This window comes from Hypanus sabinus, chromosome 11 (assembly GCF_030144855.1).
Source record: "Hypanus sabinus isolate sHypSab1 chromosome 11, sHypSab1.hap1, whole genome shotgun sequence".
Classification (NCBI taxonomy): Eukaryota; Metazoa; Chordata; class Chondrichthyes; order Myliobatiformes; family Dasyatidae; genus Hypanus; species Hypanus sabinus.
In genome coordinates, this window is record NC_082716.1 from 75,732,999 (window position 1) to 75,756,152 (window position 23,154).

Consider the following 23,154-nt stretch of genomic DNA (forward strand, 5'->3'; position numbering starts at 1 on the left):
AAAAATACATTGTTGTTATCTGCTTTGGATATTTGTGATTCTCACATCACGTCTTCGGAAGCCCATTTGGTTAGGTAGCAGAAAGAAAATACATGTGCTCAGCCAAGTCAAGTCCAATTAATCTCATTTATCTCAGTTAAAAAATGGATACTGATGACCTCATCTATCTAGTCTTTTCTGTGAGGAGACTTTTCTTTCTAGACTATTAATTATAAAATGAGCACAAATTTCTATCTTCAGGCTTTTAGCATATAATTCACTGATTGGATTAGCAAGTAAATGTTACTTTTAAATGTAAATTTGGGAATTAGAGAAGTGTCCTATAAAGAGATTTGTAAAGAATTTTAATTTGAAGCAAAGAAATTATCAAAAGTCCCCTTGTCATATAATACCTTTCTGATCATAAGCAACTGTTAGCTTCTTAAGATATTTGCATAGATATGGCAGAATTCACAAATCACTATCCAAAATTTTATTTTAAAATTTGCTATTGCAAGTAAATAAATCCAATTTTCTAGATGCAAGCATGTGATGTTTCATGTTACAGAAAATCATGATGTAAACCATTTTGTAGAACGCAATCCCTTCCTCCCTGTAGCACAGAAGTCACCTGTAGTAGATTTCCAAACATAACTGAGTGGCAAGTCTTTGCTAAGTGGATGGATATTCATACTATTAAAGCAGATGTTTTGTAACATGACACCATCCCTATATAATAATCATGCTTTATCATAGAAAGTAACTTAAATTTTTTTTAAAAATCAGTTCTGATATTGATTCAGAAAGCTCCCACAGCAGGATACTTGTTTATTTAAAAAAAACATTTTTCACCTTCTCTTATTTAAATTACAGTATGCTTCATGATGACCCAGCACAAAGAATAACAGCAGAAAGTGCTCTCTACAACCCATTCTTCAGTATTCCCTTTGGTAAGTTCAGTGTCCTTCATGAATTGTGTATTGGTAAGAATTCATAACTAATGCTATATACTTACATTAAACTACTGAATTTACATTTTAATACAACTGTATTATGAATTAGATTGCAACTGAAACTTTGATTTGAAAATCTTAAATTTTTGTGTACCTTTCATTTGTACAGCTTAGCCTTCCATTCTTATTCTGATAAGAAAAATAAATGAAAGTCATAATTGAAATTACCATCAATTAAGAAGCAATTGAAAATGTGTCTCATGTTTGATCAGCACTGTTGTGTGCAAGTCCACATTAGCTTGCACTGCAAGATTCAGTCATATTTCTGGGATAGATAGACATTTACTTCCATCCCCTTTTTTGTGAAGAACCCTTGGAATGAGCTTAACAAAGCATCTTAGTCTTTCGCTCCACTGCAATTCCTATATGTATCAGAAAAATGTAGCTGCTTACCCTAAACTGTGATAATATCTATAGTCAACATCTTTGTTATATTAATTTTCATTACTAGCCCCCCATATCGAAGATTTGGTTATGCTTCCAACCCCAGTGTTGAGACTGCTAAATGTTATTGATGACAACCACCTTCAAAGTGAAGAAGAATATGAAGGTTAGTTGGTGTTTTCTTTTTGATTGGTGTTTTCTTCTTTTGTGGAAGTAGTTTCTAAATAATTCAATATTATTAGGAAGAAATGAAAGTTGAGTTGATAGGTTAAATATAGTTATCTGTATGATACACTCAGTAGGCACTTTTATTAGGTATCCCCTGTAACTAATAAAGCGCCTACTGAGTATATGTTTGTTTGTCTTCTGCTGCTATAGCCATTCACTTCAAGGTTCAACGTGTTGAATGTTCAGAGATGTTCTTCTTTTCTCCATTGTTGTCGTGCATGGTTATTTGAGTTACGGTCACATTCCTGTCAGCTTGAACCAGTCTCTAAACTCTGGGGATTGTTGTGTGTGAAAATCACAGGAGATCAGCAGTTTCAGAGACACTCAAACCATCCCATCTGGCACTAACAATCATTGCACAGTCAAAGTCACTTAGATCACTTTTCTTCCCAATTCTGATACTTGGTCTGAACAATAACTGAACCTCTACACCTCGTCTGCATGCTTTGATGCAGTGAGTTGCACTACATGTTTGACTGATTAGGTATTTACTTTAACAAGCAGAAGTACAAGTGTACCTAATAAAGTGGCCACTGAGTGTATTACTGCATTTGAATTTTGTCTAAAATCTGGTACTTCTTTTCCAAACAGATGTCGTAGAAGATGTGAGGGAAGAATGTCAGAAGTTTGGACCAGTTATGAGTCTGCTTGTCCCAAAAGAGAACCCTGGTAAAGGCCAGGTAAATAAACATTTACCTTAAAATGTTGCATATTTCTTCCATTTTTATAATAACAGATATATTTCTGGGAGTAAAGGTGATCCCTTGAGTAAGGCAGCAGGGCAATTCAGAATATAAACTTAAATGAGCAATGTTATTTAGGCAATTTATTTGTAAAACCCCAAAAGGAACTTGCAATAATAGCCTTTGGGCTCCTATTTTTATTTGAAAATATACTTTATTTATAAAAAATAACAAAGATATTAATTATAGAACATTAAAATCATGATATATTAAATTACATTATTTCTGTTTACAAACTTCTGAATTTCATTGGTTGTTTTTCACTGACTACCATAAGGCAAGTTGGTTGTGAGCTCCTAATACAGATTTCAACTGTATCCAAAGGCATTGCAGTCCTGAATTTCTCCAAAGAACCTTTTTGGTGTCTGGACCCAGTTTTAGCACATCTAACTTGTTAGAAATAAAGGAAGCAATGGAGATGGAGGAGCCAACTCTTTCACCTGTGATTTAAGATTTCTATCTATTAAGTTTAAAAGTCCTTCACCTTTCATTCAGGTAGTTTATTAGAGGTCAATCCCACATGCACTAGAAAAATTATTTAAAGCAGTCAATTGTTTAAAATCTGTCCTTGGGTCACCCACCCTTTAGTCACTGGAAACATTTTCCTTTTCCTCAATCACAAAAATATTCTTGTAATTTTGAACATATCTAGCCTCCTTATCTCCAGGCAGAGAACAATTCTGCCTTTCTGTAAAACAACACTCCAATGACTTAAGTCCTATTCAGCACAAAGCAAAGGGTGTTGTAGTTGCTGGATGCCAGTCATTCAGTCTTGTATATGAGAACCCTTGGAGCAGTATACTAGGCAAAATCTTCAGCTGTTTCATTATCGCCATCCATTGTAAGGTCATCTGCAGTCTCTTGTGTCATAAGACTTGAGTGAATTCTTAGCAAGTGGAACCTTCTTCCAATTCCAAAATAAAGATCCAAACACACTTTGCATTCATCCCCACATTAAACATTTCCACTTGTAACTCTTAACGGAAATGGAGCAGTTTATGAGTCTTGGCAGTAAAGACCATAGACACTGGGGCAGAATTAGGCTATTTGGTTTTCCGAGCGTGCTCCACCATTCAATCGTGGCTCATCCTACTTCTGAGAATATTGGTTCCCCTTGGGTTCAGGTGTAAACTGTCACTTTTGAATGGGCCATTCCTCCCCCAGAAGAGATCCCTATGATCCAAGAACCTGAAGCCTTGCCCCCTGCACCAGCTTCTCGGTTATGCATTAATTTAGCAAATTATCGTGTTTCTACCCTCACTGGCACGTGACACAGGCAGAAATCCAGAAACTACCCAGCAGGTCCTTCTCCTCAGCTTTCCACCTAGCTCTCTCAATTTTCTTTGCTTTTTGTTCCTATGTCATCGGTACCAATTTGTACCAAGACATCTGGTTGCTCTCCCTCCCTCTCTAAAAGGTTGTGCATGCAGTCCTATAGCCTGTATAATATTCAGTGATGAGCTGAAAATTGGCAGATAACATTTGAGCGACCAGTAACTATCTCTAGTAAAAAAGATCAAACTAGTTGGGATTGATATTCCATTGAATTGCCATCCTGGGTCATTACTAACACAATGTTAAAATTCAAATGAATCAGCCACATAAATACTACGATTACATGAGCAGGTCAAAAAAACTCTAAACGTTCATTCCCTCTATGACCATTACACCAGGATTCTGGTATATGTCATCTTCAAAATCCATTGCTGTTACTACCCCAAGTTACTCCCAACAGCAATAATCAAACCCTACACCTCTACTATCTAAGATAAGAATTGCAGGTGTTTGGGAATGCTGCTTCCTACATGTTGTCCTACAAGTCCCACAGCAGTCTGATTTGGAACTAAATCTGCTTTCTTTCATTGGCTCTGATCTCCAGGTCTAATTTACTAATGTTTTCTCTAATATGCATCTATTAATTGGAGTAAGAGGAAATATGAGGCTATCAGACAGGAATTTGGAAGCATAAATTGGGAACAGATGTTCTCAGGGAAATGTACGGAAGAAATGTGGCAAATGTTCAGGGGATATTTGCGTGGAGTCCTGCATAGGTACGTTCAAATGAGACATGGAAAGGATGGTAGGGTACAGGAACCCGTGGTGTACAGTACTGTCCACTGTAGCGAAAGTCTCACGTAAGCACTCTGCAGAAGCATTCGGCACAAGCGCTTTCAGCAGTACGCTCACCGCATGCGCTCTCGGCAGAAACATTCGGCACAAGTGCACTCTGCAGCACTTTTGACAAAAGTACTCTACAGTAAACTTTAATCTATGAAGCTGCCAAATGAAACCAAATAAGAAATCATACCAAATAACACATAAAAATACAAAGTAGAAATAAGTGTAAATAAGTAGAAATAAGTGTAGTTTCACTTGCTGGAATCGGGAAGACAGCGAGCACACTGATGGTGGGTGCTTTAGGCTGAGTTGGCGGAGGTTGGGGTGGTGGGAGACTGGGGTGTCATCTCATCGTTGTCTGTTTGCATCAGGGCAGGCAGCTCACTTTCTTCTATGTCTGCCTGCCTGGATGTCGAAGGTCGAGTTTCGGCATCTGCTGTGGCTGATGTGGAAGGCTTGAAAAACGACGGTATGTTTGACTGCTTAGCCTCACGCATTTTTCTATAATACAGTTCTTTGTAAGCACTCAAAACATCCTGCAAACTTGCCCTAAACCTATTTACCCTTTCAAAAGTAAAGTCATACTTTTCTGCAGTCATTGCAGTTTTGTCAATCGCAGTGAAAATCTCACGCAGTTGCTTCACATTCAGTTCCTGGACGACTTCACTTCTGTGCTGTTCGCTACTGCGTTTGGTTTCAATTGTTATCTTTTCCTCTTCAATTGCATCAGCTCTTCATCTGTCAGTTCTTGGTCATGGGATGCCAAAACCTCTTTAACATCATCTTCGTCAACTTCCACAAACCCAGCCTCCTTAGCCAAACTCTCTATTGCTGTATTTATTGTTGATGGTTCAAAGCCTTTAAAATTGTTCACTGCTTCAGGACATAGTTTCCTCCAAACGCCATTTCTCATCAAGGCTGTTAGCCCAACGAGAGCATCTCCAATGTTGGTGATTGCCAGTTTTATATTGTACTTTTTCCAGATCTCTCACAAAGATGCTTCAGAGTTGCCCTCTCTGTCAATGGCACTTACTATAGAACGCATCACATTTTGCGTATAGTAAGCCTTAATTGTGGCTATTAGGCCTTGGTCACACGGTTGCAGCAATGATGTTGTATTCGGTGGTAAGAATGCAACACGAATGTTACTGCCATACTCGGTAATGCCAGGTGGATGAACAGCACAATTATCGACAATCACAAGACACGTATTATCGAGGTTATTTTCTCTACAGTATTTTTCAACAAAGGGACTAACGTATCCACTCATGTACTCAGAAAAAAGCACTTGGTTATTCCAACCACTTGGATGTGAACGGAACACAACAGGAAGTGTTTTCTTATTAACGCCTTTAAGTGCCCTTGGATTTTCTGAATGGTACACTAGTAGAGGCTTAAAGGACAGCATCACCAGAGGCATTAATAATAGGCATTAGAGTAAATTTGTCCTTTGATGCCTTGTGTCCCTTAGACTGCTTTTCTTCTATCAAAATAAATGTCTTGCTCGGCAATTTTTTCCAATAAATTGCAGTTTCGTCACAGTTAAACACTTGTTTATATGAATAACAACCTTCTGTAATTATTTCCTTCAGTTCTGCTGGGAACTTTTCGGCAGCTCCAGTATCAGCCAAAGCACACTCTCCAGTAAACTTTAAGCTATAAAGCTGCCCTCACCTCAGAAACCGATCAAACCATCCATGACTGCCTTTAAAGTCCACTTTCACAACACTTTCATCACCATCGTCCAGTGCTTTCTGTTTCAGCTTATTAAAAAGACTGATTTCTCCTTAAGATAACTTAACGGAACACCACACTTTGTACACCCATCATCAAGTAATAGACTTTCCATTTTATCCATTATTGGATGCCGATGAAGAGAGACCACTTTGCTACGAGCAGAACCAACAGTAACATCGGCAGCTTTCAAAATTCTTTCTCTCTGTGTATAAATAGTGCGAATGGTGGATGCAGGCAAATTCAACACGTGGACAATGTCCTTACTTCGTTCACCACGGTCGAAACGCTTATTATGTCTAGTTTTACGTTAAGTGTAATGCCCTTACAAGCTCTTTTAGGCTTTTCCGATACAGGTACCTTAGAACTTGTCTTGCTAAAGGATGCAAAATAAATCGACATACAGTAAAGCAGATGCTCACAGCCATGTGTTTAAGCAATGGCGGCTAAATGCGGTTCTGGGGGAGGAACTTGCATGTTTTTTTCTTGTACTGCCTTTCTTCATAACAGTGAAAACACCTTCTGTTAGCAAAAACAGGTAACTAATATAGGTCTTTCATAACAGTGAGGTGTCATAAAGCGAACGTTCGAAAAATGGGGGACACCTGTAATGATAGAGATCTAGAAAATTATAAGGCTAGCAGGAAGGAGTTTAAGAAAGAAATTAGGAGAGCCAGAAGGGGCCATGAGAAGGCCTTGGCAAACAGGATTAAGGAAAATCCCAAGGTATTCTACAAGTATGTGAAGAGCAAGAAGATAAGACGTGAGAGAACAGGACCAATCAAGTGTGACAGTGTGTATGGAACCAGAGGAGATAGCAGAGGTACTTAATGAGTACTTTGCTTCAGTATTCACTACACAAAAGGACCTTGGCGATTGTAGGGATGACTTACAGCAGACTGAAAAGCTTGAGCATGTAGATATTAAGAAAGAGGATGTGCTGGAGCTTTTGGAAAGCATCAAATTGGATAAGTCACCGGAACTGGACGAGATATACCCCAGGCTACTGAGGGAGGAGATTGCTGAGCCTCTGGTGCTGATCTTTGCATCATCAATGGGGACGGGAGAGGTTCCGGAGGATTGGAGAGTTGTGGATGTTGTTCCATTATTCAAGAAAGGGAGTAGAGATAGCCCAGGAAATTATAGACCAGTGAGCCATACTTCAGTGGTTGGGAAGATGATGGAGATGATCCTGAGAGACAGGATTTATGAACATTTGGAGAGACATAATATGATTAGGAATAGTCAGCATGGCTTTGTGAAAGGCAGGTTGTGCCTTATGAGCCTGATTGAAATTTTTGAGGATTTGAGTAAACACATTGATGAAAGTAAGCAGTAGATGTAGTGTATATGGATTTCAGTAGGGCATTTGACAAGGTACCCCAGGCAAGTCTTATTGAGAACGTAAGGAGGCATGGGATCAAAGGAAACATTGCTTTGTGGATCCAGAACTGGCTTGCCCATAGAAGGCAAAGAGTGGTTGTAGACAGGTCATATTCTGCATGGAAGTCGGTCACCAGTGGAGAGCCTCAGAGATCTGTTCAGGGACCCCTACTGTTCGTGATTTTTATAAATGATCTGGATGAGGAAGTGGAGGGATGGGTTAGTAAATTTTCTGATGACACAAAAGTTGGGTGTGTTGTGGATATTGTGGAGGGCTGTCAGAGGTTACAGCGGGACATTGATAGGATGCAAAACTGGGCTGAGAAGTGGTAGATGGAATTCAACCCAGGTAAGTGTGAGGTGGTTCATTTTGGTAGGTGAAATATGATGGCACAATATAGTATTAATCGTAAGACTCTTGGCAGTGTGGAGGATCAGAGGTATCTTGGGGTCCGAGTCTATAGGACACTCAAAGCTGCTGCGCAGTTTGACTCTGGTTAAGAAAGTATACGATGCTTTGGCCTTCATCAAGTTTAGGAGCCGAGAGGTAATGTTGCAATTATATAGGACCCTGGTCAGGCCCCACTTGGAGTACTATACTCAGTTTTGGTCGCCTCACTACAGGAAGGATGTTATTAGTTTAGGCAGATTGTACTTGTCATTTGTCGTGACTTGGATGACACATGGACAATTGTACTTCTCATCAATACTGAATACATCATTAATCAATCACAGTCTAGAAAGGGTGCAGAGGAAATTTACAAGGATGTTGCCTGGATTGGGGAGCATGCCTTATGAGAATAGGTTGGACAGATGAAACAAAAATTGAACTTTGTGGCAGAAATGCACACTGCTATGTTTGGAGGAAATAGGGCACTGCACACCAACAATAAAACCTTGACGCATGGTGGAAGGAGTATCATGGTTTGGGATTGCTTTGCTGGCTCAGGGCCTGGACATCTTGCAATTGTTAAGGGAACAATGAATTCAGGAGAATGTCAGGATAGCGGTCCGTCACCTGAGACTTAATAGAAGTTGTATGGCACAACAAGACAATGATCTGAAACACAAGAGTAAGTCAACAACTGAATGGTTTAAAAAGAAAATTTCTGTTATGGAATGGCCAAGTCAGAGTCCAGACCTTAACCCAATTGAGATGCTGTTGCATGAGTAGGCCCTTTGGCCCACAAAGCTGTGCTGAACATGTCCTTACCTTGGAAATTACCTAGGGTTACCCATAGCCCTCTACTTTTCTGAGCTCCATGTACCTTAAACTGTGCCCTCTCATGCTAGCCATTTCAGCCCTGGGAAAAAGCCTCTAACTATCCACACGATCAATGCCTCTATCAGGTCACCGCTCATCCTCCGTTGCTCCAAGGAAAAAAAAAGTCGAGTTCACTCAACCTATTCTCATAAGGCATGCTCCCCAATCCAGGCAACATCCTTGTAAATTTCCTCTGCACCCTTTCTATGGTTTCCACATCCTTCCTGTAGTGAGGCGACCAAAACTGAGTATAGCTTTGAGCAGGTTCTACCAGTTTTTAAATACAAGGGTTCACATACTTATTCCAGCCTGGACTGTGAATGATTAAAAAATGTGTTCAATACAGACATGTAAAGTACAACTGTTTGTGTGTTAACAGTTTAGGCAGATTGTGTTTGTCTATATGGTGACCTAAATGATGATCAGACCACATTTTATGAATAATTAATCCAGAAGACCAGGTAGTTGCTTGCAACTGTACATAAGATTTAGTCTTTTGGCTTTTTACTTTAATTTCTTGCATCAAGAATGGAGCTGAATAAATTTAGTGACCAGCTTTTTCAAAAAGGGTAATTGTAAAGAGTTCACAAACTTTTTCTTGCAACTGTGTTTATAATGTAAGTGTCAATTATTTTGAGGACTTTGAAAGGTAGAAAACTGTTCTTGTTCTTTAGAGATTTATTAATGAGGTACTCCTGAAGGTCAGGTGTCAGCACATCTGAGTTCCCAGTGAGTGCAGCTCCAATGTCCTATGTTGAGTGCCTGCATTGACAGAGTGTGCAATTGCTCAGCATTATTTCAACTGAATTTACCTACTGTATGTGACTCAGCTCCACTCAGTGGCTGTCTAATCTCAGTGCGATAGCTTTCTTTATTTTGCATCATGTTTTAAATTAATTTATATCACTCAAATGTGTTTTGGACAGTTTAATTATTTAATAAATTTTACTTTAATTATTTTTGTCACTAGTTTTTTTTAAAATACCTCAGCCAACTGACAAAAGGTCGTCTGGGTGGTCTAGCTCCTTGAAGCTTAGACACTGCTTCATTACAGGGCAAATCCATGACAATGAGACCTGGAGCTTGATATGATCCATGTAGCTATAAAAGATTATTGTATGGATGAATGCAAAGAGTATTTGGATCTTTCCTCGGGAAATGGAAGAAATATCCACTTGCTGTGAACCTATCCAAGTCTAGCAGACTTATAGGCACATGAGACTGCAGAATCTGGGACTTGGAGTGAAAAGCAAGCTGCTGGTCAGGCAGCATTTTTGGAGGCAAAGGGATAGTTGATGTTTTGGATCAAAACCATGCATCAGAACTGAGATTGTAAAGGGATATAGCCAGAAAGAAAGAGGTGAGGAGGAGAGTTGAGACAAGATGCCCTCACCTCTTTATGCTAGTTGTCTGTGCCAGCAGCTTATAGTTCACTCTTGCAGCCTTATTTTGTCTTCCTGATAATCAGAGGATAGAACATAAAGAACAATACAGCTCTGGAACAGGCTGCACCCACATCTAGTAATGTTGTACCACACTAAAATATAATCAAATGCCCAACTAAACTAATTCTTTCTGCCTACGCAGTAGCATATCCTTCCATTTTGTGCACATTCATGTAGCTATCTAAGCGATTCTCGAACGCCTTGATTGTTTTTGCCTCCACCACCACTCCATGTAGTGCATTCCAGGCATCCATCACTCCCTAAAAACAGAGTCCTTCTCACCTTAAGTGCATGGATTTGATATAACTTCTGAATGAGGAAAAATCTTAGGGCTTGATTCTTTTGCTGCCTCTGCTATCTAGCTATTTTGAGAAGTTTTGATTTGTTAGGTGTTTTGTCCAGTCTGCACCAAGTGGAGACAATTCATTCAGCAGGAGGATATTCAGACTTCCATATCACTGGTCTGGATTGGACTCAGCCTAGAAAAGTACCACGTTTTATGATAGTTAAGGTATACTTTGGCTATCAACTCTGGCTAAATTGGAATGAGCTCACAAGACTCTGATTCAGAAAAGTGTCAAGCCCCTCTCGGGAGAATAGAGCCCAAGATTAAACCTCTGTGCAGAACAGAGTAGAAGACTGCCCTTTTGATGAGGGTCCAATTCCGATGTAATTTCCTCAGCAACAATTGACGATGTAGCTGTTGCAAGATGACTAAATGGTTTACAGAAACAAAAGCTGTGAACACTAATTCTTCCTTTTTAAAACTAGGTTTTTGTTGAATTCAGAAGCGCTGGTGATTGCAAAGTGGCTCAGCAGATGCTGACTGGAAGGATGTTCGATGGCAAGTTTGTTGTGGCTACGTTCTACCCTCTGTGTGCCTATAAGAGGGGATATCTGTATCATACAGTAGTTACTGATACCTAACTTTCAACTGGGCTTGCAACCTTTTATAATCACCCAGGTCCCTTTTGAAAAATTCCTCAGTACAACAGTATAAAGGTTAAATGTTTTGCTCTGATTCCTTTTGTGTGTAAGATAGCATTGATTTAAGCAGCTGGTTTAGAAAAACGTTTACAAACTTAGGTATTGATGCACTTAAAACTGCCAGCAAGTTATTTACAAAATCTATTTTATTACTAGAAATTATAGCCACTGCATTTGGTTTATAAAATGCTAATTTAACAGTTTTGCTGGCAGAGGTAATGATTGCATTTGATAACGGGGAGCATGCTGATGAAGCCTATTATAGATTACTTTATCTTAATCTAAATAAGTCAAAGAACACTTTTTTGTAAATGCTGGAATAAAAAGTAAAATAGATTGAATCTATGTTAGTGATGTCATAAGGATCCTGTTGCAAGCATTTAACTATAGCTACTATGGGTACATCAGACAGAGAATATTTGTGATACCTTGAAGGATTTTAGTGAGTGCATTTACATAAATGCACATACATTAAACAATGGATTTTTATTGTGGGCAAGTGGTACACATATTTGAGCACAACTCCTAGAATTCCTTAATAGTGCTTTTTTTGCCTTAGTATACAGCTGCTTGAATGGTGTGTATACATACGTGGTGTGTTGCAGATTTATTTATATTAGGGGAGAAACACAAGAACGCTCCATGTATCCTTTATCAGCTTTAGAGATTGCATTAAGGTTTTTTTAATATTTTCCTTGCATGGGGGTGGCTTGGCTATTGTGTAGCCTGGATTTGAACTTTTTGACCAGTGGCACACAAAGACATATTGAATGACAAGTGTTCTAATACGTGAGCAAATCTGATCAGAAATAATAAGCATGCAGATAATTAATTCCACATAATTTGGTATAAAGGCTGAGGAAAATATCAGACTGCTGGCTACACTTAGCTTTTCAGCAAATTGACAACCCACACAACAAAATAGTATTCTAAAATAGTGAAACAGTGCAATCATTGTTAGACTAAATGACAAAATAGACTGGCAATAATTGTTCAAATCACTTGGGGAGTCTAAACATTTTAAAAAGTTACTGCTAAAATTAATTGATTTTAATAAGTACTTTTAGATAAATTTTGTAGCAGTGGTTCAAGTGAGTTTGCACATATGTTATAATCTGGTGAGTGCAATTTATATGTTGACTTTCCAGTAAAATTTTATATATACTCCAAACAAAAACCAAAAGTAATCATACCCTAACCAAAAGATTCAATTAATCTGGATTACATCACAGTTGCCTTGTTTTCCATGTATCGAGCATTTTAAGTGGCAATATTAAAAATATATATTTTAGGAAAAATATTCCCATGTAGTCTTTTACAGGGACTCCCATCTGTTGATTTGGAAAACAGCTCACCTAAATATAGATTACATTTGGAAATGACAGTATTCACAGCGCTAGTAGTATAAGGTCCTTAGCAGTTAAAATATTATTGTGGTTATGTGTTCTAGTTCATTGCACTTATTCCTACAATATTAGAATCACAAAGGTGCAGGATATTTCATAAAGTTGACAAATTCTAGCTAATAACCAAAGACAGCTTGCTGAAATGGAGAAAGTGCAGAACAAGAATATTGAACCAGTTTATGAAGACACATGAACTATTCAGTCTCAAAAAGAATTCTGTTGGATTGTTGCAGTATGTTTATGCACTGTTGAGATTGTTTCTTTCAGGCATTTGCTCAGGTGCATTTAAGGCTGAGGTTCCCAACCGTTTTTAAGCCATGGACCAATCCTATTAAGCAAGGGCTCCGTGGACCTCAGGTTGGGAACCCCTAATATAAGGCAATTATAAAAGTGTTTTAAAGATTGATATGTCTTTCTGTCGCTTAGCTGTACTCTACAATCTTAAGCCATGAAACAAATGAACTCTAGTGATTTTTCTGTGGACTTAAACTCAAGAAATTTAGAAACAAAACAGTGAAGTTAAATTTAGCAATTTGTGAAAATGTATTTCTAACATTTAGTTCAGATGTTTTATAGCAAAGTAAACCGTTTAAAAATGTTTACTTATCAAATCATACCAAAGTAAAAAAAGACAACGCAAATACTCCCAACAATTAGGAATGCCTCATAATTGCATCCTTCCGCTATCAGATTCGTATGGGGCTGAAAATTCTGTTCCTTATCTATCACACTTACCCATAATTTTTTGTATACACTCAATACTCTAACCATTACTCAGCTCTTGTGTTTATTAACAAAAGTGAGCTTGTGTCTTCCAACTCATTTTAATTAAATAATGCACTTCAAGACTATTTCTTCCATTACTGTTATTGATATTTATTTAAACCATTTATTAACTACACTCAGAAACCAGCCATTGTTATATACAAAATGCATATCTCCTAAGATAGTGTTTTATTTGATTAGTATTAATAGATTTCTGATTTAAATATTCTATGGTTATCAAAGTATTAAAATATTTGTAGGGAAATGAGAATTTAGGGATATTTGTATCCTCATGGATTGCATTATACAGTACATTTTGATCTTGTCATTTGCTTATGTTAATATTATATTACCAGTGGCTGTGACAGTTCCAATTTAAAACAATTGAATCTGAATAATTCTATTGAACTAGAAATTAACATTCCAATTCAATTACGATGCAGTGCTGGTTCTTGGATTACATTTTTCTTAAGGTGGTTTCTTAAATTTTGGATGTATATTTTGCAGATTTGTTCAAGTAAATGCATAGGTGCTTGAAATCGGTTCCAAATCACAGATGGAGTAAAACAATTCGGCAGTTGAATATGAAATGTGCTTACCAGGTGCACACTTAAGTTGCCAGGGTATTGTTTTCAATGTACCTGGACTTTCCCTGGCTTATGACATTAGTTCATATACTTTGATTTAGTCATTTGTGCTAGTTCAAATCTTTATATGATTTCTGCCATAAGATTTTTTGAAGCCATTAAATCTCGCTATACACTGCCAAAAAAGAACAGATTTTCAATATGTTTGGAAACAATCAAATTAGTAATTACTAATATTTAAACATGTAATTCTACAGTTCTCATTAGCACAGTGCTGAAGTTAGAAACAATGATATCTCAATGTGTTCCAATCTATTTCAAACAATTGTAGAAAAAAAAGTTTTAGACTATACATAGAAGATTTTTTCATAGAAAATCCAAGGGGTTATGAGATTTGAAAAACATACATCTTTGCAATGTGAAAAACTTGCTTTGAAATTTGGGGGGAAAAAAATCGCAACTCCTTTTGAGGGGCCTTCCTTGTAATACCTGGAGTAACTTATTCAGGACACAACCAAAAACAAGAACTTTAACAGAGTAGGTTTAATTTGTTGTTGAATAGGACTGAAAGAGCTGCAGTAGATATAATTAACTGGATTTAGCACTGCTCATTTTGGAGCTCTGGCTATATTGGTTTGTCTTATAAATTTCTGTCCAGATGGAGCAAAGTAATACATATTTTTAAATGACCATATATATTTTTTCAGTGTGTGTAAACCTATGATGTTGATTCATGGGATTTAAATGATAACACAACAAACCTGCTGGGTTTTTTTCCACTACTGGATGCTTTACGAGTTCAGTTAATTCAGGTTACATTCTTGGATCAGTCTTGAGTCATGTTTGCAAATTAAAAACCATACGTAATCATAGGCTTGAATGCAATGTGACTTACCATTTACTGAATTGTGAGTCAGGGTTCTTTATCTGGCAACTCACCCACAAGACAGTAAAATATTCCATTTAAGTATGCAACAATCCCAGTTACTTTTGCACCAAAACCTTAGGAGGTAAACATGGTGTACTCTGGATTCTGTTTTTAGGAACTGCAGCATCTGAGTGAGATTAAACAAGAGATAGAAAGGCAAAATCTTCTCTTCATTATCAGCATACTAATGTTACATCACAATGTGTCTCACAAAAAAACCCAGCCAGATTTGTAAAAGAAATTCTCAAGTAAGGTAACTTGTTGAAAGTTAACATTGTTTGGATTAATTTTTAAGAATGCATGTCTTAGACCTGTATGATTTGTCTAGCAGCCAGTTTGTTTATTTACTGAAAGTAGTGAATAATCTGACACTGCACAGACCATACCCACTTTTCCCATGATCTCTGTATCCCCCATGCTAAAGATTAGAATCAAAAGAAATAAACATGCCACCTTATAGCAGTTGTTTGGGGTGGGTTGAATATTTGTGTTTCCCAGATGCCTTGTAGCAATGTATCCAGTTTTTTTTTACTGAAATACAAGGGAAAATGGGAAGGGAAGAGATGAAATTTTCCACTTTTGAACAGTGTGCATAGGGCCACTTCAAAAAGCATAAAACCTTTTTTTTTAAGTTTTATACCCTTTTTACATACCTGATGTGATTCCCAGAACATTGTGCAGTTGATTTTGGATATGTTTTATCTCTCTGAGTTTGTTGCCATCTTCAATAAATTTTGTGGTTTTGAGGATTAAACGTAGCAGTGCATTGAGATTCTATAGTTGATAATTGCTCAACTGGAATGATTCCAGTAGTTATTTTTAAAATATATTACAGAATCATCCCCAAAGCATTTCTCAGGGTCAGTCATCTGCAACATATCCTCTCCTAAGGAGTACAATCATGGACAAAAATTTCGTGATTAAATAAAGACTATTCCAAAAGAGTGCTTCAGACCATTCACCTCAATCTGACATGCTGTTCCTCCAGTTATAGATAACATTTTAATTTAGGTTTTTAACAAAACTTATGAAGATACAATAGGTTTACGGTTTACAGTTTACATTTCAGATCACGATATTCAGAATGCAGTCTGAAAGGCTTATGCAAGTTGTAACCTCTTGCATTTTTATTGCATTTTTTTGTGTGCCACTTCTAATTTTCCATGCGTTCTCCTTTGCATTTGTTTGATTCTTGCCATGACAAGGGTGATATAACAGTTTCATTTGTAAAACAGGAAAATTTGGATTTTTGCAAGGAATTATTCTATTACAATATTATAAAGTTTTATATACTGGTAAATGTTGATTCTGCGTGTAGCTGCTTTTAACTGAGATTGTTTAGCATTTGAAATTTATTTCTGTAAAATTAATGTCCTGCCACAAAGAAATATAATTTACAATGTTGTTATATTTCTGAATTATTGTTATCCTCTAAACCCCTAAAGATGTTAGAGTGAAAATTAACTGTGCTTAAAAGTTGTACAATCAATCTTAATTCCTTGGCAGTTTCTGTAGAAGCCACAACATTATATGAAGATTGCATCTCAGATTCCAGACAGTTTGTTGTTTGGATAACTCATTAGTCTTCAAAAACATAACACCCCAGGCAGTTTTAAGACATAATGTACCAGCCATAATGTGGCCCTGTACTTTGGCATTTGGATGTCTTTCAATGCACTTCTGATTTGAGATCACTCCATCACCCATTATTTCTCTGCTGCTCTGCTAGGTTTTTAAAGATGAACAAAATTCTTAGCTCATAGATAAGCCAGTTTTTTTCGGAAAACTTTTAAGGAGCAAATACTATAATTTTCCCTAATCCAGGTTGCTATATTGGATGTCTAATGTTAAACACTGAAACTTTATAAACACAAATGATTGAATACAGTGCTTTTAAAAAATGAGTCAGGTAACTAACTATATTGCCTGTTTATTTCTGTTGTGAAAAACACTGAAGCACTGTGTGTTCAACTGTAATTGAAAATCCGTTCATTACCGCTTAGATGTTCAAGAAATTGATCTTTCTCAATATTTAATATATCTTGGCTATGTAATATTACAAGAATTGTATGTGCTTTGTTTTTTTTTAAAAAGTGGGCCTATAAATGTAATTATGCACTGAAGCATCATCTAACTGAATTAATGTAAGTGGAGGTGCATTAGTTTGTTTTCATTATAAAATACTGCTGTTCGTGATACTTCTTTTGCTAATATATTGATATGCTACTGTGAACATGCATAAAATGCATAAATCAACTGTGTATAATAATATTGTGATTGAGCTACAGTTTGTATACATTAATTGCTGCAACATTGAAATGTATTTTTCAGCATTCATTTTATGCATTTCATAATGATTGATAATTAAAAATGTCTGCACTAAAATGCTAAGTACCATGTAGATGCCTATTTCTAACACTTGTGCCAAGCAATGAAACTGAAACCTGTTGCAGTTATTTCTTTGGAGAGAGGGGTGGGGGGGGGGGGGGATTAAAGCCAACAGAGAGCAGAAAAACAAACTAGTAAATGAAGGAGTAATGTACAGGAATTGCAAATCAAAACAGTTGGGAAGTTCAATTTCCCATACAGTTTGAATGAATGTTCCTTGGGCGTGCTGATTGTGCATGTTTATTCTGCAGATAATTGTCTTTCATGGACAACAGTTTTTAAAAGAAAATGTCAACTCTGTTTTAAGCTCATTTCTGCCTTTGCAAAAAGGCCATTGAGTTAATTCTGTGTTTCCAGGACTGAAGTCATTTGATACAAGTGGATCAGTGTTGTTTTATCATTTTTTCACATTTGGAGGCAGTTTTTTTATATACAGTATATTGCAATATTGGGATTGTTCTTCCACTTGCAAATTTTTGGCATGTATTGTATTCATGATTATACTTCAAATGTTATTCCACTTAATATTTTAAAACACTGAAACTGCACTTAATAGTACAAGAACTCTTGGAGCAGGCTAATAATCTGGGTGCAACTCCAATTTAGTATCAACTGAAGTTCATTAAGCAAAGGAGAATTCAGGCCATCCTGATAGATTAAGAGCTGTTGTATACTTACATATATTTGCAGAGTACTGTTGGTCATGGGAAGTATGAAATAACTGTTGATATTGTAGCTACAAAATTTTAGAAGATGGAAAAATTGTTATGAGTGATTATAATACTGATTTATCTTCAGACTATTAATTCTAAACAATGGGTTGTTTCACGTTTGCATTACTTTAACAATGATTAATGTGAAATTACCGTATTGCAGAAAAAGAGGAAACAAAATTTATCACTGTATTTTCAGTACAGCTTTTATTGTATGATAAAAATGTTGAATTTTCCACCAAACATGTAGCATTACTAGATGGTTCCTGCATCCAAATATGCAATTAGTATATCAATTCCTATCCTCTTCCAGAAAAGCAGTTTTACAGTGCAGCATCCACGTACCTTATGCAAGGGTTTGGTTATGTACACTGTTGTTGTTACATTGATATATTCTGCTGCTTTGTGTACTTAACTATCTTAAAAGACATGCTACTATGTCTTGTAACATATATCTTTTGTTGGTGAAATAATGCCTTATGCTTTAGTCACAATAAAGAGCTACCTAAACAAAACTTTTCAGTCTTGTTATGGAAGTGAATTTACCATTGAAACATAATATGCTGAAACGTTAGCCATGTTACATTGATGATTGGTATAACTTCTTGTCCTTAATCCCTCCACCAAAGTGCACAGCCTTACACTATCTTTTCTGTCCAGATCTCTTTTATCATTTTATATGCTCTTATAAAATCTATTAGTTTCTGCTTATTCTTGCACTATCTTCCCAAGCACCATTCTGGTAAAACTTTTCTGCACCATCTTTATAGCCTTCACATCCTTACAATAATATACTAAAAAGAACTGAATATTATACACCTTTCCTGAGGACAGGCAATTGTTTGAAAAGGAGAAACGTAATTGTCCTTCTTATAAAGTTTGATGAAGTTCAGAATTCTGCATCCTTTATTAGTGATTTGTGTACATACTGTCAGGTCTTGGCTTTTTAGAAAAGTGCCTTTTATGTTGCAATTCATTCTTCCAATTAAAATACATTGGTTCATTTCTGTGCATTAAACTTTATCTGCCATGCAACTGAAAATTCAACCAGAGTATTTTTTATCCTACAGCATTCTATAACCTCTTTGCAGCTGGTAAACCAAATTATGGCTTGCACTTGATTAATATGTCAAGACAACAATGTCCCAAGTCCAACCCCTTGGGAATATAACTGTTTACTTGCCTCCAGTTTGAAAAACAATCATTCACCATGCCCTACTATTTCTGTTTCTTATCCAACTTTATTTTGAAGTTATTGATGTCTCTTTTATGTAAGGTTTACTAGTAGGCCTGTTTTGTGAAACTCTTATCAAACGTTTTCTGGAAGTCTATGCACACCACAGGAATTGCATTACCTCTGACAACTTCCATCTGTTACCTTAACTGGGCAAAAAACTATCAGGTTTGTTAGGTTTAATTGTGCAATTGGCATTATTGTCACGTGCACCTAGATAGAGTGAAAAGCTTGTCTTGCATACTTGATCAAATCATTACATAGTGCGTTGAGCTAGAATAAGGTAAAACAATAACAATGCAGAACATAGTGTAAAAAGTACCAAAAATGCATTATAACAAGGTAAACATGAGGCCAAGGGTCCATCTTATCATTCAAGTGGTCTATTCAGGAGTCTGATAACAGTGGGATAGAAGTTGTCCTTGAGCCTTGTGATATGTGCTTTGAGGGTTTTGTATCTTCTTCCCAATGTAAGAGTGATAAATGGAAAATATCTGGGGTGAGTAGATAGGGTCTTTGATTATGCTGGCTGCTTCACTGATGTAGCAAGAAGCATAGACAGAGTCCATTGAGGGGAAACTGGATCATGTGATGCGCTGAGTTGTGTCCACAGCTCTGCAGTTTCAAGTGCAGAGCAATTGCCATGCCAAGCTGATACTGATATGCATGCAGACAGAAATCTTACTATAATGCATCTAAAAAGTTGATAAGAGTGGATGGGGATATGGCAAATTTTTTTAGTCTGCTGAGGAAGTAGACACGTTAGTGAGCTTTCTTGGCTGTGCCATCAATATGGTTGGACCAGGACAGACTATTGGTAATGTTCACACCAAGGAACTTGAAGCCCCCAACCTCAACACCATTACTGACGAACAACAACAGCATATGTACCCCCACACACACACGCTTCATTGACCAATTCTTCTGTTGACATTGAGGGAAAGGTTGTTGTCATAACCCCCTGTCATTAAACAGTCTATGTCCTTCCTGTACTTATATTCATTGACTGTTATTTGAGATGCAGCTTACTACAGAATTTATCCTCAAGCTGGAGTTGGAGCAGAATCTGGCCATGCAGTTTGAGTGTACAGGGAGTAGAGTAGGTGACTGAGAATGCAATTTTGTGAAGCACCAGGGTTTAGAATAATTATGGCCAAGTTTGTCCTTTAAGCCATGCTGCCTTAATCTATCCTTCCCCTGATGATTATTGCTCTTGTACCAAATAAATACTTCAATATGTTTTCACACCACCAAGGATAAAACTGACCTGTAGTTGCTGGGATTACCTTTATTCTCATTTTTGAACAAAGGAGTAACATATGTTGCTTTCCAATCCTAGAGCACTGAACAATTATGATCGGTGACCTCATGATTTCCTCCAGTACTTTTCTCAATATCTCAAGCCAACATAACTTATTTATTTATGTAAACACAAAATTCTGCATTTTATGACACTGTCCTGCCAGTTTCAATGATGTGTGTACACATACTGCCAAATGGAGTAGCATGCGTCAAGGAAGGATTCCAGACACAGTATGTAGGCAGACATCCTATTAAGGATGACATTTTGGAGGCATTTGACAAAACAGGCCAAAATCAGCATGGTTTTCTTAAGGCGAAATCTTGCCTGACGAATCTGTTGGAATTCTTTGAGGAAATAATAGGCAGAATAGATAAAAAGGAAAGTTGGTGGATGCTGTTATTTGGATGTTAAGGCCTTTGACAAGGTGCCACCAATAAGACCGCTTCACAAGATGAGCTCATGGTATTGCAGGAAAGATACAAACAGGGATAGAAGATTGGCTGGCTGGCAGGAGGCAAAGAGTTGGAATAAAGGGCACCTTTGCTGGTTGGCTGCCAGTGAGTCGTGGTGTTCTGCAGGTGACAATGTTTTGACCGTTTCATTTCACATATGTCAATGATATGGATGAAGAAATTGATGGCTATGTGGCCAAGTTTGTGGATGATATGAAGGTAGGTGGAGGGGCAGGTAGCGTTAAGGAAGCAGGGTGTCTGCAGAAAGACTTAGACTGGGTAAAGAAGTGGCAGATGAAATATAGTGTAGAGAAGTGCATGGTCATTGTACTGCCCTTGTTGAGGTGTTGTAATGTCAACTAGACGGTCAGCCAAATTTAATTCAAAAATGATGTAAGAGTCAGGATGTTGTATCCTTGTTCCTTGGGTTTATTACAGACTCAATATCATGCCAATAGGAAGGAAACTGAAAAATACCAAAATAGAGTACAATTACCACGTAGTCTATTTACAGAAGTAAATATACAAAGGTAAGTATCCTGCGGGTGAATATTTTAAGATTCCAAGAAGTAAATGCTACAAGTAAATAAGTGTAAAACATTAGTGTCTAATAAACTCAATTATAACATTCTACTTCAGCAAAATCTTACTGATACCTTTAAATTAACTTCTAAACAATGTAACATCAACTTACATGTAACACTTCTGCTGGGAAAACAACAGGATGGCTTTAGATAGAAATTTATTTTGCTTCTGACATAAGCCTCTGGGTTTCTGCTAGCCAATGTACATTCTGACTATTTCCTGACTGCACAGGAAGTGACCTGATCTGAAACTGCTCATTTTAACATAAAAGCTGAATATGCTTAATCACATAGTAAAAAAGCATAAGTCAATTGCCTAAAGGGCAGAACAGTCATGCACTTAGATAGAAGGAATAAAGGCCTGGACTCTTGTAATTGGGGGAAAAAATTTGAAAATCAGAGACACAAAGGGCCTTGAATCCTTGTACAGGATTCGCTAAAAGTTAACTTGTAGGTTAGGTTAGTGCTAACAAAGGCAAATGCAATGTTAGCATTTATTTCGAGTGGACAGGAGGATGTAATGCTGTGGCTTTATAAGGTATTGGTCAGACTACATGTAGTACTGTGAGTAGATCAGGCATTTATTTAAGGATAATGCCTTGGTTAAGATTTCTATTGCTATGCCGTGGTGTGTTTCATTTAGTAGCTTTCCGTAAAACCAGTGCTGGTGGAATGTTTTGGTTTCAGCTAAAGAGAATGGGTTATGATGTTCAACTTAGGAATTTTATGTCAGCCAATCAGATTGAAGGAATTGGGAGAAGGTTCTAGAGAGAGCTGGGCAGTCACTGGAGGAACTTGTCTTTTGGTGGGAGATGCAGAGAAGAGAAGATCGGCAGAGATAGCAGGAAGATGCGACTACAAAGAATCCTTCATGAAACAAAGATGAGAAGTTCTAGTAGTGATTGTTGAATTCAGCACCGTGAGTAATGGTTATACCCAGCTTTTAGAAGATATGAGCTCCAATGGTCATGTGCACATTTAGACTGGTCTAACTAATGGGCCCTTTTAATTTTTTCCTTTTCTTTCTCTTAATAACTGATAAAGCTGAAATTAGCAAATATACATTATAATTTTATGTGATGTATGATCTGTTACTTCTTGCTGACCAACAATTGTGTATGGACAATATTTATATAGCATTCACTGAAATCAAGGTTCCTTTAATTGGAACATCATGACGTTCCTGTTTGATTGAACCCCAAGTCATACCTACCCTAGACATATATTGTTTGTGAAAGGTGGTGTTCTCACCACTGATCAGGCGGCTGTTAGCATAGCTGGCTAATGAGCCCAGTGTGCATACAAGCCCGGTGAGGGATACACAAGAAAAGATGTGCTGACATTGGAGAGGGTCTAGAGAACGTTCATGAGAATGATTCTGGGAATGGGTTAACATATGAGGACTGTTGAAGGTTCTGGGCCTGTACTTCCTGAGTTTAGAAGAATGACGGGGATTCTTTTTGAAACCTATTGGATATTGAAAGGCCTAGATAGACTGGATGTGGAGAGGCTGTTT

General features: G+C 37.2%; 1 protein-coding gene across 1 annotated transcript in view; it reads left to right on the plus strand.

The window, feature by feature from the left end:
- Window positions 1-15,923, plus strand: part of uhmk1 (U2AF homology motif (UHM) kinase 1) — a 30,510-nt gene extending 14,587 nt beyond the window's left edge. The window contains exons 5-8 of the mRNA XM_059984730.1: window positions 853-929; window positions 1,444-1,542; window positions 2,196-2,284; window positions 11,063-15,923. Coding sequence (XP_059840713.1) covers window positions 853-929; window positions 1,444-1,542; window positions 2,196-2,284; window positions 11,063-11,218 — 421 coding nt within the window. The 3' untranslated portion in view covers window positions 11,219-15,923. The remainder of the gene's footprint in view (window positions 1-852; window positions 930-1,443; window positions 1,543-2,195; window positions 2,285-11,062) is intronic.
- The last annotated feature ends 7,231 nt before the right edge of the window (window positions 15,924-23,154 follow it).